Source organism: Cyanistes caeruleus, chromosome 12 (genome assembly GCF_971803275.1).
Source record: "Cyanistes caeruleus chromosome 12, bCyaCae1.hap1.1, whole genome shotgun sequence".
NCBI lineage: Eukaryota > Metazoa > Chordata > Aves > Passeriformes > Paridae > Cyanistes > Cyanistes caeruleus.
This window is the reverse complement of record NC_141712.1, coordinates 171,396-185,754: the sequence shown is the minus strand read 5'-3', so window position 1 is coordinate 185,754 and position 14,359 is coordinate 171,396. Positions and strand designations below refer to the sequence as shown.

Genomic DNA, 14,359 nt, shown 5'->3' with positions numbered 1-14,359 from the left:
TAGATTGGGCCTGTCACTGCTGTGATGTCACAGAGAGGTGAAACCGGGGCTGTCACTGCTGTGGTGTTCCAAAGGGGATGAAATTAAGGCTGTCCTGACTGTGATGTCCCAGATAGAGGAAACCTGAGTCTGTCACTGCTGTGGTGTCACAGAGAGGGGAAAACTGGAGTGATCACAGTTGTGCAGTCACAGAGAAAGTTACACAGGTGCTATGACTTGTCTGTTGCCACAAAGGGAAGGGAATTGGGGTTGTTAAGGCTGTGGTATCACAGAGAGTCTTAAATTGGTTCTGTCATGACTGTGATGTCCCAGAGAGTGGAATAATGCATCTGTCACCACTGTGGTGTCACAGAGAGGTGTAAACTGGACTTGTCATTGCAGTGATCTCACCGAGAGGAGAAAACTGAGGCTGTCACTGCTGTGGCCTATCAGAGGGGATGAATTCTGACTTGTCTTTGATGTTATGTCATGGAGAGGAGAAAACTGGCACTGTCACCGCTGTAAGTGTTACAGATAAGTGTAAGTTGGGCTTATTACATCTGTGGTGTGACAGAAAGGGTGAAATTTGTCCTTATGCAAATGAAGAAAATGCAGCACTCAATATGAATGATCAGCAAGTCTCATTTATTGGTAACTCTAAAACCACTGATATAGCATCAATAATTAGGCTCATACATAGTGCAAAAGCAAGCTCAGTATTGGATAGTTCATTTAAGGTCAACTCCACCTAATTCCACATTCCTGTGATCACTCATCTATGCTGAATTCACATTCTTCTGATCACAGCATCCTGTTCTCAGTTAACAGTTATCACTAAGGTCTTCTGGACTTTGCAACATCTCACATCAACTGTACTCCATTGTCTAATTCTCTCCCAGCTAGCTGCTGCATGGGAATATGACCTTTGCTCTCTAGCCATTCCTCTACAATTCCCCTGTTTTCTTTTTATACTAACAAAACTGTAGAAGTAGCTTTCTTTACCATGTTTTACAAGCATTGCAGTATGCAAGGAATAAACAGTAACACAATCACAATGATCAATATAATAACAATTGCTATTTGTGCCAAATTTTTTAACCATCCTGTGAGACCTAGGGATTGAAACCATTCCTCTAATGGATTTGTTTCCATGGTTAATTTTTTCATATTGCTCTCTAGTTGTTGAAGACGGGCATGAATAGACATTGAATGGTCAGAAAGATTCATGCAACACATCCCATCAAAGTCTTCACAGCCATGGCCCTGTGCTAATAGCAAGAAATCAATAGCAGCTCTATTCTGCAATACAGCATGCCTAACACTCTTCATATCTAAAAGCAAATCAGACAAAACCTTTGATGTATTATTAAACTGTTTTCCTGTCCAACATGCCAGTCGTCGTAACTGCTTATAGTAATTGTGCTGTTTATAGTCATAACACCTGAAGCAGGAGGCTAAGCCCTTGCATTTATACCCCAAGCTTTAACTCCTCTGCTGACTTCTGTGTATTAGCTGTTATCATCCCCAGGGTCCTTTACCACTCCAAAGAAGAAGTGAACCAGTACCTTGAGCGAGCAGGCCGCCTTCAGAAAAGAGCTATTGACAGGACTGTCAATAGCAATGCTGCTCGGCTTGGGAGCAACCGGAGCAGCCACGGGTGTCTCCGCTCTGGTAACCCAGAGTCAGAGCCTCTCTCAGCTACTGATGACTGTAGATGAAGATCTACAGAGAATTGAGAAATCCATATCCTTTCTAGGAAAATCAGTCTCCTCACTCTCTGAAGTTGTTTTGCAGAACAGGCGAAGCCTTTTTTCATGCAGCAAGGAGGCCTCTGCATCGCCCTGAAAGAAGAATGCTGCTTCTACGCTGACCACACCGGAGTAGTGAGAGACACCATGGCAGAGCTACGAGACAGGCTGTCTCAAAGGAAGGCAGAGAGAGAAGCCCAGCAAAGCTGGTTCCAATCCTGGTTTGACCAATCTCCGTGGCTGACCACCCTGGTGTCTACCCTGATTGGACCAGTTGTGATGATTTTACTTGTGCTAAACTTTGGACAATGTATTTTAAATAAGCTTGTGTCCTTTGTTAAGAGCTGACTAGAAAAAGTTAACATTTTGTTTATAGAAAGGCAACAGATGCTTTAAAATATATTTAGTTACTGCATGTACTTTATATTTACCAATGAAAATTGCAGTATCTATTTTATAAGCTTTTAGCTTTTTAGTTAAGTATAGTGTATTTTGTATTTTACTCCATTTTATATTATCCATTTTTAAAATTTTTTTAATATAGATAAGTAGACAAAGTGTTTTGAGATATGTATATAAAAATAACATTAGAAGTTTTAAAGACTAATATACCTTATATTTTAGCAAACTAGTTATTCATGGAGAGGGGGGAATATGTTGTAGTTTAAGGCCTTGCGGTGAGGAAGAATTCGGGATGTAACAGAAAGCTAGTAACCCACCCCTCTCTGTTAGGATTGTAAGGCCCTCTGCAATTAACCAATAACACCTAATGATGAGGTATGCAGATGGCAGTAACACAGTGACCCTAGGTTATAAAATGTTAAATTCCCCTGCAATAAACACCATGTTCGCCATCCATCACATTGATGCTGTGGGTTGTGGTCCGTGCGGCTGAGGATAGCTGCCCATGCTGGCTCGGGCCAGGGTGCCTGCCTTGCATGAAAACCGACAGCATTTCTGGGTAGCAAGGCAAACATGAGCCTCTTTTAGTGGCCCTTGAAACTGGACATGTGAAATGAGGTACACAAAGCCAAAGGCCAGCTGAACCTGGCATCTCTGAATGGGTCTTCACATTCTTCCCGGGAAGATGAATGAGAATCACTATTTTGGCATGGAGGAAAGTGCATCAGCTGGCAATTTGCTGTAGAAAATGTGCTTTCTGCTCCTCTCACAGCCAAAACTCCTACCCATTTCTTGGAAGTCCTTCTTAGATAAGGACCATGTTCCACTGAGTGACAGTGAAGCCAAATGGCAATCCAGCAATCAATTGTCCTGTACACAATCTCCTCCATCCACGTGGAAGGTTACTCACAGGCTCACAGGAGTAAGGAAGGAAGCCAAATGCATCATTGGACATAAAGACAGACGTGTTGAGGGATGAAGAAATCTTGCAGAGATTTGCAGGGAAAGCTGCCCTGAAAACCCAGTTTGGGGAGAGCCTGAGCTCTTTTGTGCTTCTAGGCCTGAAGATGCTCAGGACCTTTCCCAGATGCTCAGCACACAGTAGGATTGTGCCTGAATCTGGCTCTGGAAATGACAATGGCTCAACTGAGAGCCGTGGCAATGATTTCCATTGCATGGAGAGGGGCCACAGTCCTGCAAGAGTCTTTCAGCAGAGCAAACAGCAGCCTGGAGGGTGGGCAATGCTGCATCTGTACCACTGCATGCTCATCCTTCACCACAATGCAGAGCTGCCCCCAAAGCAGCCTGGAGGGTGGGCAATGCTGCATCTGTACCACTGCATGCTCATCCTTCACCACAATGTAGAGCTGCCCCCAAAGCTGCCATGGATCACTTTTTCGATTTCTCCTGTTGGATATATTTTGGAGAAGTTGTTTTAGGTGGCTTTGGACAGTGATCTTGTAGGAAGCAGCCATTCGCCTGCTGTGATATCCTTACAACTAACCCTAACTTCTCATTGCCTTTGGTTTGATTGGGGTTTTTTTAATCTGTTTGTTTGACTGATTTCTTTGGGTTGGTTTCTTTGTGGTTTTGTCTGTTTTGCTTGGAGTTTTTTTCCTTTTTTAGAAATGACTGGTGAAGTTGGCACAGCCAAACTCCAGAAAACGTAAAGCAGGCTTGACTTTCCAGAAATTGCATTTGGCTGGCTTTAGCTGCATTCCCCAGGATCACGATCAGCAGTAGATATTTGCAGGTTTTGCTCTGCATCCTCAGCCTGCCCAGATGTTGTTCAGTGTTTCAGCAGTGGAAAAGACAATGGATATTTTGCCAAACCTCCTTTCAAACAACAAAACTTGGGTTAGCACGACAGAAAAGAAGAAAAGAAAATATTCCCCACTTAGAACAGAGCCAGAGTCCCACCATTTGCCCCTCCACTTTGCTTTCTTTTCTACATTTAGAGGTAAAGCTTCCATCTCCAAAAGCTTCCATCTCTCACTTCCTGATGCCATTTGCTACCCTTTAGCCTTGACCCCCACACATCGAACTGCTGTCCATGTGGGGCTGGGGATGCTCAGCCTGGAAAGAGAAGGGGGCTGGCGAGGCCTCTCTGCAGCTCTAGGAAAGATGGGCACAGAGAGGAGAAGCCTTTCAACTGCAGGAGTGAGCTTGAAGTTGGATCTAACGAAGCTGCTCTTTTCCACTCCGGCTGCTGGGGCACTGGCCCAGGCTGTGCACGGAGGCTGGGGATGCTCCATCCTTGGCAACATCCAAGGCCAGCTGGGAGCAGGGCTCTGAGCAACATATTCTGGGGGAAGATTGCTCAGCTTGGAACAAGATGGTCTTTAGGGTCGCTTCCAAGCCCAGCCACCCAGGGATTCCATCATTCATTCTACGGTCTCCGTTGTCCACTTCAGCCTGGGCCTGAACTCCTGGCAGTGATGTCACAGTGCACGCTCCAGCTAGAACTTCCAGCATCCAGCAACGGCCACAACACAACCCTTGGCTCCTTGTGTCAGCATGCTCTTCACCCTGCTCCAAGCCTACCCCTGTCACCTTGCTTATCACCTGCTCCCGGATACCTCCATCATTCCCCAAAGCACCCCATTGCTTGGATTTTGCTATCCATCCGTGCACGATGTCTGCATTTGCTCCAAAGAAGTTATGGTACTATTCCATGGAGGTGGATACCCCTCAATTGCCAGGGTGGGCTGGAGTTGTGTGGGACAGTGTGGGAAAGGGACCCCACTCTGAAATTTTGGTACCTCTGCAGTCTGCCACAGACAGAGAGGAGGAGATGGAGGTCAATACACAGATTGATAGAGAGGAGGACATGGAAGTGGACAGAGAGGAGACTCGAGAAGAAAAGATGGATGTGGATGTGACAGAGATGGAGGAAGAGATGGAGGTGGATACAAAGATTGATACAGAAGAGCACATGGAAGTGGATGGAGAGGAGACCGGAGAGGAAGAGATGGAGATCGAAATGGAAGACCACATTGAGGAGATGGATATTGATGGAAAAGATGAAGAGGAGGAGGACATGGTCTTGGGATGAAGACCGATGCCAGCAGCAGAACAGGCAGGTGCTCCCCACAGGCAGAGTGGGTCCCCTGCTGCCAGCCTGGGGCTGGGCTGGGCACTCCCTGCTTAGGGACACGCTAGCCCATGCACTGGATTCTGCTGGCCATCCCTAGCCTGGGCTTGCTGTGGGCCACACAAGCCCTGTTCCCGTGCCTGGACCATAGCCCCCAGCCAGGCTCACTTCTGGCAGCAGAGTCCCACTGGGCCAGTGTCCCAGCCCGGCAGCACATGGAACACCCTTCCGTGCCTGACTGCACTGACCGTGCTACTTGTTTTTCTTCCAGGACTTAGGGACATCACAGACACAGATGCCACCCTTCTGTGTATAGGTTTTAGAGATGTTATGTTCGCAATAGAAGTTTTAGAGTTTGCTTATGTCTACTGTAAATACGTTTCATATAGTTTGGTTAGATATGTTCTTAGGTAAATAGGTTCTATAGTTTGTTGTTGTTGTTACAAATATTCTTACAATGTAAATATGTTGTGTAGTTCATTCTCATTCTTTTTCTTCTACAAATAAACATTCTTTGCTTTTCACACCCCAGTTCTCTTTGCATTTGCTTTGGGCACATTTGCAAAGTTGTGCTTTCCACTAGCTCCAGGTTCCCAGGGCTGGATGTCCTGGAGGGAGCTGGCACAGCCACCCCAGGAGTGGGCTCCCTGTGCACAGGGGGTCCCACTGAGAGAGCTCACCCTCTCCTTGCAGTTTCTCTGCACACACTTGGTAGCTGGAGGGGAAAATCCCAGTGAGCCCTGTCCCATGGCATCCCACATGGGAGCAGGGCTCAGCCTCATCCATGGCTCTTCCCTGGCTAGCCCCAGGGCTAAGGAGGCTGCACTGGGCTGCGGGCAGCCTGCTTCCTGGGCACCCTGAGGGGCTGGAGCCAGCCTGGATTTCCTTTGGAAACCCTCTCTGTCACCACACTCTGCTACAAGCACAACATCAATTGTTCGTCCTAGTTCAAGGGGAGACGTTAATTGGCACAAATTTGTCCCTTGGACTTTCTAGCACAGCAAATGTCAGTGCTTGTAATCCTTGTTCTGCGCTCCCTGCTCAGGCACCAAAACATTGGAACTGGCCAGAGCATCTTGAATTAGCACCAACCTGCAGAGAGCTACAGGGGGAGAACAACCCCCAACCACACAGGGACATTGATGGGCTGGGGCAGAGCTGAAACTAAAGTTTTTAATGCCAAGAGACAGGATTTTTTATTGCTGAATTCATTCTCCCATGACAAGAATGAAAGCTTTCAGTCTACTCACCTGCCACACATGACTATTGCCAAGGTTTGCTTCAGGGTTACGACTGATTTTTATTCATCTCTTCAGAGCACCTCTGATGCTCTTCCTGCCTAAGGTGCAGAGATGATATTTCAGAGCCAGATGAGCTCAGCACAGCTTGTGCAACATGCAGAATTTCCAGACCCAGAGATTCAGGCCATGCAAACTGATACTTTTTTGTCTCTGTGCAAAGATCACTGTAAGAAGGTCAGTGATGTACCACACACTTCTCAGAGCTGTCCCTTTTATCCAGCTCTCCCCAGTCACTTCACACACTTCACTCCAAGCACTTTCTGATAGAGTTCAGTAGCACATGGGATTTCATCCTGGCTTTTCTTCATTTTCTCCTGAGCTGTCTCCAGACACAGTGTGTGGGCACTGCAGCAGCACGAACGTGGCACCTTCCTGACACTGAGATTTATGTCACAACTTTTCATCAAAAGCAGCAAAGAAATGATTCCCACTGGGTGCCACACGGCTCCCTGGAAACTTTGTGCTGCTGCAGCTCCAGCACCAGCCCTGGTGCACAGGAATTTCAGGAGGAGACACACAGAAGGAATCAGCTATTCCCAGAGAAGAAGCATCTGTTTGCATGGCCCAAATCCCCACAACACTGCAGACTGTGCTGACCCTGCAGACTCTGCATTTGCACTTCAGCCTCTGTGCCTCACTTTTCCTCTCACTAAAGTCCTCCCAGTTTCCCTCATGCTCAGATTCCCGAGAGAATTCAAAGCAGCATTAGGAGCAGGGATAGATGATGGGAACTGTCCCAAGGCTCTACCAAATTTCTCAGGCCTGACAATTCTAGCCAAGGACAAAGGAAAAACCTGCATGAAAGAGGTGTGAAATCAAAGCATCAATCAAATTTTGGTAGAATGAGAGAAGCTGAAGAGGTTTTCAATGTTTGCAACAAGATTAGCAGCTCCAGGCACAGGAGGGATGTGACATTTCCCCCACTGTAACAGGTCTGTGATGCAATTTGCATCTCAAATCCTTCTCCCCAGCTCTGGGACTTGTTCAGCCCCCAACATGGTGCTGAATTTTTCAAGCAAAGTGGAAGCTGGTCAGAGAGGTGGCTTGCAAATCAAAATCACAGAGGACAGCTTGGAAGCAGCAGCCAGAGCAGAGGCAGAGCCTGGCCCTGGGGTGCAGCACAGCCACACAACACATGCCTGAAACTCTGAGAAATGAAAGAATTTGCCACAGGAGATACAGAAGGTACTTGATGCAATCCTGTCTCCTTCACAATGCATCAGCATGCAGGAGAGCACAAGGATGAAGATTACAACACCTTCTGCTGCTGCTTCCATCTCCTGAGTCAAATCTCACCTAAATCTCTCACTATTGGGCATTCCCAAAGCCTCAGATTCACTCAGTCCTTGCAGGATTTCAGTGCTGAGCAGCATGAAGGGAGATAAAGGCACTTGCAGAGACCAGAGATGCATTTTCTGCCTGAGGTGCATTTCACTGCCCAGCTTAGTTCTTCTAAAACCATTCAAATCAGCCCCTTGGACAGCACCAAGCCAGCAGCAGAACATCAGCACCTGAAAATGGTTGGAAATGCCATTCTTTGATATTTCTGTCCAGCTCTCCCATTTCATGGTGCCATTGCAGGGCTTTATCCTATCACTCAGCACTTGCAGCAAATCTTGGCAACCAGCTTCAAATGGATTTGTAGTGCTGAGCAAATAAGAGGCAATTTTACTTTGTCTCCAGTGAATGAAATTTCACCTAAATTAGATGAACTCTATGTCCTGTCATTGGCCAGGCACTAACTACTGCCAGCTCCCCCCAGGCCTGGATGTCAAACTGCCTTCATATTGGAAAGTTAAATTTATTTGGTTTTATGTACAAGATTATTCTGTCTCCAAAACATTTGGATCCATAGAATTGCATTTCCAAGGACTAAACTCAGAACAGCCACAAAGAGCACAAGAGGCAGGAAAAGAAAGAAAAACAGAGATTTCTAAGGAGATGGAAATTGAATGCTGAGTTTTTCCCACTACAGGAAGTTTCATCAATTATCACCTGCCAGCTCCTTGCCTTCACTTGTGTGGCCACCACTGAATACACTCCCAGATAAGAAAATGTTGGTCCTACTGAAAACTGGGGCTAGAAGTAGAAAAAGGCTCAGCTATCTGACTTCAAAGACAACATCATGAAAAGAGATGCCTTATAATAGCAAGATATGATGGGCAGCAGGAATGGCTGAAGCCAGCAGAAAGAAGTCCATGAACTATTCATGCTACAAAGATTTCTGACAAAACCCCCAAGAAGCCAAAAAGAACGATTTGTCTGGTACAGCTGATAGGAGCCCTGTGCATTTAATTTGGTCATTGGCAGCACATGAAGATTGGCTTTAAGCTCCTTTGATCCACTACTATTTTATTTTATTTTATTTTATTTTATTTTATTTTATTTTATTTTATTTTATTTTATTTTATTTTATTTTATTTTATTTTATTTTATTTTATTTTATTTTATTTTATTTTATTTTATTTTTTCCACCCAGAAAATGTAATTGCTTCTACTCTTTGGGAAGAAATTACTGCTTTGAATGGTTCAAGGCAAAGAGTTTCTTCCCATACCCATTTGTAATCAGTCACCAAGAGAAATATTTTCTCAAAAGATCTCTTAAAAATTTTGGAGTTACTTTCAACATAAATAACTTGGTGATTTTGCTCCAAATGAGAAGGGAATTGAATTTGGCTCCCTCAGCTTAAAAAGAAGTCTTTCTTCCCAGTTCTTCACCAAGAGGAACAAAACACTTGGTTGCAGCAAACTGAAGGGAGGAAGAAATTTCTTTCCCCCTGAGCTGCTCAACAGGAGACAATTTTGTTGCCAAGAGGTGACAAAACCCAGCCAATTTCCAGTTATTTTAGTTTAAAGGAAAAGCTCCAAGGATCATAGCTGTGGGAGACACAGAGTGGGAGGAGCAGGGGATCTGCTGGGGGGTTTTGGGCTGGGGCATAGATTAAAGAAATGTTCAAGTGAAACCCATCAGAGCTCAAGATTTCATCCCGCAGAGGAGAAATTGGATTTGACCCAAATGCCTTTCAAATCAAAAAAACATTGAGGCATTTCCCCAAGCTCTGCTGAGCCATCAGGTAAAACCCAAAGCACGCTGTGTGACCAGAGCAGCAGCTCCCTGGCCTGGGGACAGGGATGCTCCCTTGGGAAGCCGCCTGCATCACCCATGGGATTTGCAAGATCTGTTTCTAAAGACCCCACCATCCAAAAAACTCTACATTCAAAGCTTTTCAATTGGGGTTTCACTTCTCCATCTGTCTCTTGTCACTAGACAGCTGCTTCACTTCAACACCCTTCTGGATGGGTCCAGATTTTCTCCTAATTTCCAGCCTAAACAGGAAGTTACTTCCATTCATTCTCCTGCAAGTACTGGCAGCTTGTACCTGCTCTGCTCTTCCTCTCCTGCTGTGCATTTGTGCATATCAAGTGCCAAGAGCATTTCCTTGTTTAAATGATGTCATTTTTCCTTATTATTTCCTTCCCATATAGTTGCACAGATTTGGTGCTGGCTCAACACTCAGAACATTGACAGCACAAAGTCGAGTTTTCACACCAAATTCTCTAACCTTGGCACCTGTTGCAGTCCGCAACCTCAGGATCTCGTCCAGGGAAGCCGCAGGGTTCTGGGGACCAGCATGGAACACCAGCGAGACGGGCCTTTGTTCATGAAACCATTTATTCAGCATGGGAACAACTCAGATCCAGAACAGAGAGACCCAAACAGAGGCACGGCAGGGCTTTTTGAGGGACAGAACTCTTGAGGGTCTCCACCCTTGAGGGTGGAGTTCAGGGTCAGGGACCACTAGAAACACAGCAAGGGAGAAACCCCCCAGGGACTCAAAGCCAATCAGAACCCCTGGGCCATCCTTCACAAGGGGTTTGGGGTGGGACAATGGAACTCGTTGCCTCCCCTGAGGCACGTCACAACATCTGCTCCTTTTTTTTTTTTTCTTCAAATTTAATTAGGAGCTTAAAAATGTTTCCAAAACTTACACCATAAAATCTCACCTCCTCCACAGAGCACTTGCATTGCTTTGAGGGACACTAAAAACTCAGTAGCAAAACACATTAAGCAAACAAACAAAAAAAACAAAATTAAAAACAAACACTTAAATTAAACAGTGATGGTACTTAATACAAATGTAACAGTTTTTTAGTTCAGTCTCTTCCAGTTCTGGAGTTTCTTTCAGGAAGGGTGCAGCTCTTAGATCTCCTCTCACAAGGAGCAGAGTTCTTAGATCTCCAGGTTTGGCTCTGGTCTCCTAGGTGTGGGCGTCGCCACTTGAGATGTTCTTGGTGAAACACTGGCTTTCAAAGCTCGGCTCCAGTTTCAATTTCCCTGGAGGGCGTGTTGCCCACCATGGAAAAGGCACAACCCCCAGGGATGGAGCAGCCGAAGAGAGGGGTGGGAGCGAAGCAGGAGTTACTGGGGGAAGGGAAGGTTGGGGGCCAGAAAAGAAGAAGCAAGGGGGTGAAAAAAGGAATCCCAGACCGCGTGGTCAGTGCCATCTAGGGAAGGGGTCAGGGTCCGGGACGGACTTTCCCGGACAGGGAACGGGAATATGGAAAGACAGGGGGTGAAGGAGGACACGGAACGGCGAGCAGACAGCAGCAGACCCACATCACTCTGGATGTTCTCCATCCCTTACCTGCCTTCAGGAAAACAGGGGATGGGATGGCAGAAATACACTGGGGTGACGGGGAGATAGCAGCAACCCCGAGCCATCTTGGCATTTTTCACCCTTAGGAACATAGGAGAGGGGAAGATACAGGGAGGTATACACCAAAAAAATATGAGGGACTTCACAGAAGCCAAAAAATAGTCCACAGGAAGGGCCATAATCATCCATAATTGTCCATAATGTTAATATCGTCCATAAAGGTCCTTCCCATATATATAAAAAAACCAAAACCCTCCATAATACGTCTCGTTGGGTGATGTTAGATGTTTGTCCCAGTGTCTGGTCTCTCGGCTCCCCCACCTCCATAAGCCCTTTTCCCACATGCCTCTGAGGCACTCCCAACTTGGCCCTCCTACCAGGCATTCTCAAGTCCTCCTTTCTAAGGCGGGAGTCTCACCAGCTCTCAAGCCATCAGCCAGGGATTTACAGAGTATCCATGCAGCCTCTCCTGCTGTTCTTCTGGTGCCTCACTGGATGCCATGCATTCTCCACCATTTGTTGTAGTCCGCAACTGCAGGATCACGTCCAGGGATGATATTCTCTGGAAACCGACATGTACTACAACGAGAAGTGCCTCTGTTCATGAAACCACTTCTTCAGCATGGGAACAACTCAGATCCAGAACAGAGAGCCCCGAACAAAGGCAGGGCAGGGGTTTCTTGAGGGACAGAACACTTGAGGGTCTCCACCCTTGAGGGAGGAGTTCAGCGTTAGGGACCACTAGAAACACAACAAGGGAGAAACCCCCCAGGGACTCAAAGCCAATCAGAACCCCTGGGCCACCCTTCACAAGGGGTTTGGGGTGGGACAACTTCATCCAGGACTCACACGCCCATCCCCCAAAGCAGGAGGTCAAAATTCACTAGCTTGGCTTACAGCTGATAAAAACAGGGCCAGGAGACCTTCTTCTCCTGTTTTAAAGCCTTTATTAGAATCAGCTTGGGGTGGGGGCCCGACAGGTCACACGCACACCACCGTCACTCCCTGAAGCGGCTCGGAGGAGGAGGAATGCGGCTCTTCCTACGGGGTGCAATGTAGGCAAAGCCGGGATCTCCATCCTCGCGGGTAAACCCAGAGTCCCCTTTGGCTCGACAGTCCAGGGGTGTCATCCCTAGCGAGTCTCTTCTCCGTCATGGCGAGGAAAGCAGAGTTGGTGGGTAGTGTCCCTTGATCCCGACCTTAGGGCATCGCTCTCAGTTTCTTTATTTAGTGTCTTGATGCTTCATAGATCGGGTTTTTTGTCTGAGGTGGTGCTTTTTGGTATCTAATTTACATAAACCCTGGTTGCCATGTTGGGAAGTCTCCGGTCACCATGTTGGGAAGTCTCTACCTCTGGTAATGATAGGGCAGGGGTAACAAGGAACACTTTGACATGGAACTCAGAACCGGAACACCTCAGAACCTGGAACAGAGGCTGGAAAGAACACTTGCAAAACCTGGACTGCAGGTAGGGCCTGTTGCAAAACCCGGACTGCAGGTAGGGCCTATTCATATCAAGTTCCCCCTCTAATTCTTTGATCGGGTTGTAAACCCACATCAGTTTGGTGTCTCAGGATCTTGGCTATAGATTTCTTTTAGTTTTTGAAATCTGAGGTCTGTTTTTGTTGTTTTTAGAGACGGGAGTTTTGGCTTACTTTGCTTCCACTCAAGTAATTCCAAGGGTCCTAAACTAATACCCTCCCCCAAGGACAGATATCAGTCATTTGGGTGTTACCACACACCCAGCAGTTGGTTACATTTAGTTCTTGACTTATTCTCTCCACTAGGTCCACAAATAGGTTTATTCCCCCTTGGAAGGTCCAATTCCCCTCCCACATCCTTGGGATGAGTTATTTCCTTTTCCTTTACCAGGTCAATGGGTCTATTCTGCCTGAATTCATCTCCGAAACACAGCCATTGTCCCACAGGACACTCCCCCAGTAGTCTCTGCCGGTATGTGGCAGTGTTTTTAGCCATCCAATATCGCTGTCCGTCTTCCTGACATGGCGTGGCTAGGGAAGAGTTTATGTATTTAGGGTTTAGATTCATATGGATTTGCAGCAAGGAACTTCTCTCCTCTTTATAGTAGAGAGGTTGGTAGCACCTGGTGCATGGTCCTAATGGATCTCCTTCAGAGACCCGAATCAGCAAGAGCCACACCACACTCCCTAGGAGTCCAGTATAGGCCATCATTGGAGATCAGCCTACCTGGTCTTGCCTCCTGGGATTTTCAAAGGGGTGCACGGGAGGAGTTCTTTTTGTTCCTTCTGCTCTGAACCTCTTCTCAAACTTCTCTATAGGGGAGATCCTAGCGGGAGTTTTGGCTTAAGCCTCGGAGAGCCCTAAAATACTCCTTTTTGTGGAAACAAAGTTCGCCTCTCCCACTGAACTGCATCAACTTTGTAACAATTTTTAAGTTAGAAGTGTAACCACAATCTTATAACAACTTTGCAATTTAAGGGTGTAACAACAACTTTACACTTTAAGAAAGTGGTAACAGTTTTAACAACTCAGTGTTAACTTCAGATTAAAGTCTTTTATACTCCTCTCTTACTGGGAGTCTTCTTCTGGAAAGTTAACTTTAAAGTCCCTGGGTCCTTGGACACTGTCCATTGAGGGGGTTTTGCTGTGGGTTTGGGATGATCTTGTTCCGGGTCAGGGGTGTCACTGGTCCCTTCACCCTAGTGATGTGTGTCCATCCTTTTTCTTGTGTCCGGACTGCAGTGTTCGTTGTGAGGAGGACCTGAAAGGGGCCCTCATACTTAGGAGTCAGTGGGACAATAGTCCAGGATTTAACTAGCACCCAATCTCTGTTGTTGTGCACTTTGACATCTAATGGGGAAGTTTGAGGAAGATAACCTTTTTTACGTAAGTCCTCTAGAGCTCTCCCTATTGTTTTGAGGTGCTCTTGGATAGCTGTTTCTCCATCTGCATAGTTCCTGACCCCAAAAGACGTAGTGAGAAAGGGGAGCCTGAACAGCATCTCATACGGAGAAACCGCTAGGTCCGCCCGAGGCCTGGTCCTGACCCGTAGAAGAGCTAGAGGCAAGCACTTTAACCAGTTCATTTTGGTCTCCTCAATCAACTTAGTAAGCACATTTTTCAAAGTCTTATTCATTTGCTCCACCCTGCCAGAACTCTGAGGGTGCCATGGGGTATGTAATTCCTACTTTATTC

General features: G+C 46.4%; 1 protein-coding gene and 1 long non-coding RNA gene across 3 annotated transcripts; one reads left to right on the top strand and one right to left on the bottom strand.

Annotated features, from left to right (window-relative positions):
- Positions 1-603: 603 nt before the first annotated feature.
- LOC147650775 (uncharacterized) lies at positions 604-4,541 on the bottom strand. Its single transcript, XR_015275292.1, has 2 exons — positions 3,467-4,541; positions 604-3,387 (listed from the first exon to the last, which is right to left on the bottom strand). It is a non-coding gene; the product is annotated as an uncharacterized LOC147650775 (long non-coding RNA).
- A 105-nt stretch (positions 4,542-4,646) lies between these two features.
- Positions 4,647-5,749, top strand: LOC111922455 (uncharacterized). 2 transcript variants are annotated; one of them, XM_086847349.1, is made up of 2 exons: positions 4,647-4,793; positions 4,900-5,749. In XM_086847349.1, exons 1-2 carry the CDS (start codon positions 4,647-4,649, stop codon positions 5,182-5,184), a joined length of 432 nt encoding a protein of 143 aa, XP_086703475.1. In that variant the 3' UTR covers positions 5,185-5,749. The 2 variants fall into 2 exon arrangements, with proteins under 2 accessions (XP_086703475.1, XP_023773788.1); XM_023918020.2 differs by having other exon boundaries at positions 4,736-4,809; positions 4,900-5,184.
- The last annotated feature ends 8,610 nt before the right edge of the window (positions 5,750-14,359 follow it).

Bases quoted from the DNA above. Each gene is read 5' to 3' on its own strand.
- LOC111922455 (XM_086847349.1), top strand. From the start codon at position 4,647: ATGCTCTTCACCCTGCTCCAAGCCTACCCCTGTCACCTTGCTTATCAC. The intron at 4,794-4,899 runs GTACTATTCCAT...GTACCTCTGCAG, and splicing joins TTTGCTCCAAAGAAGTTATG to TCTGCCACAGACAGAGAGGA.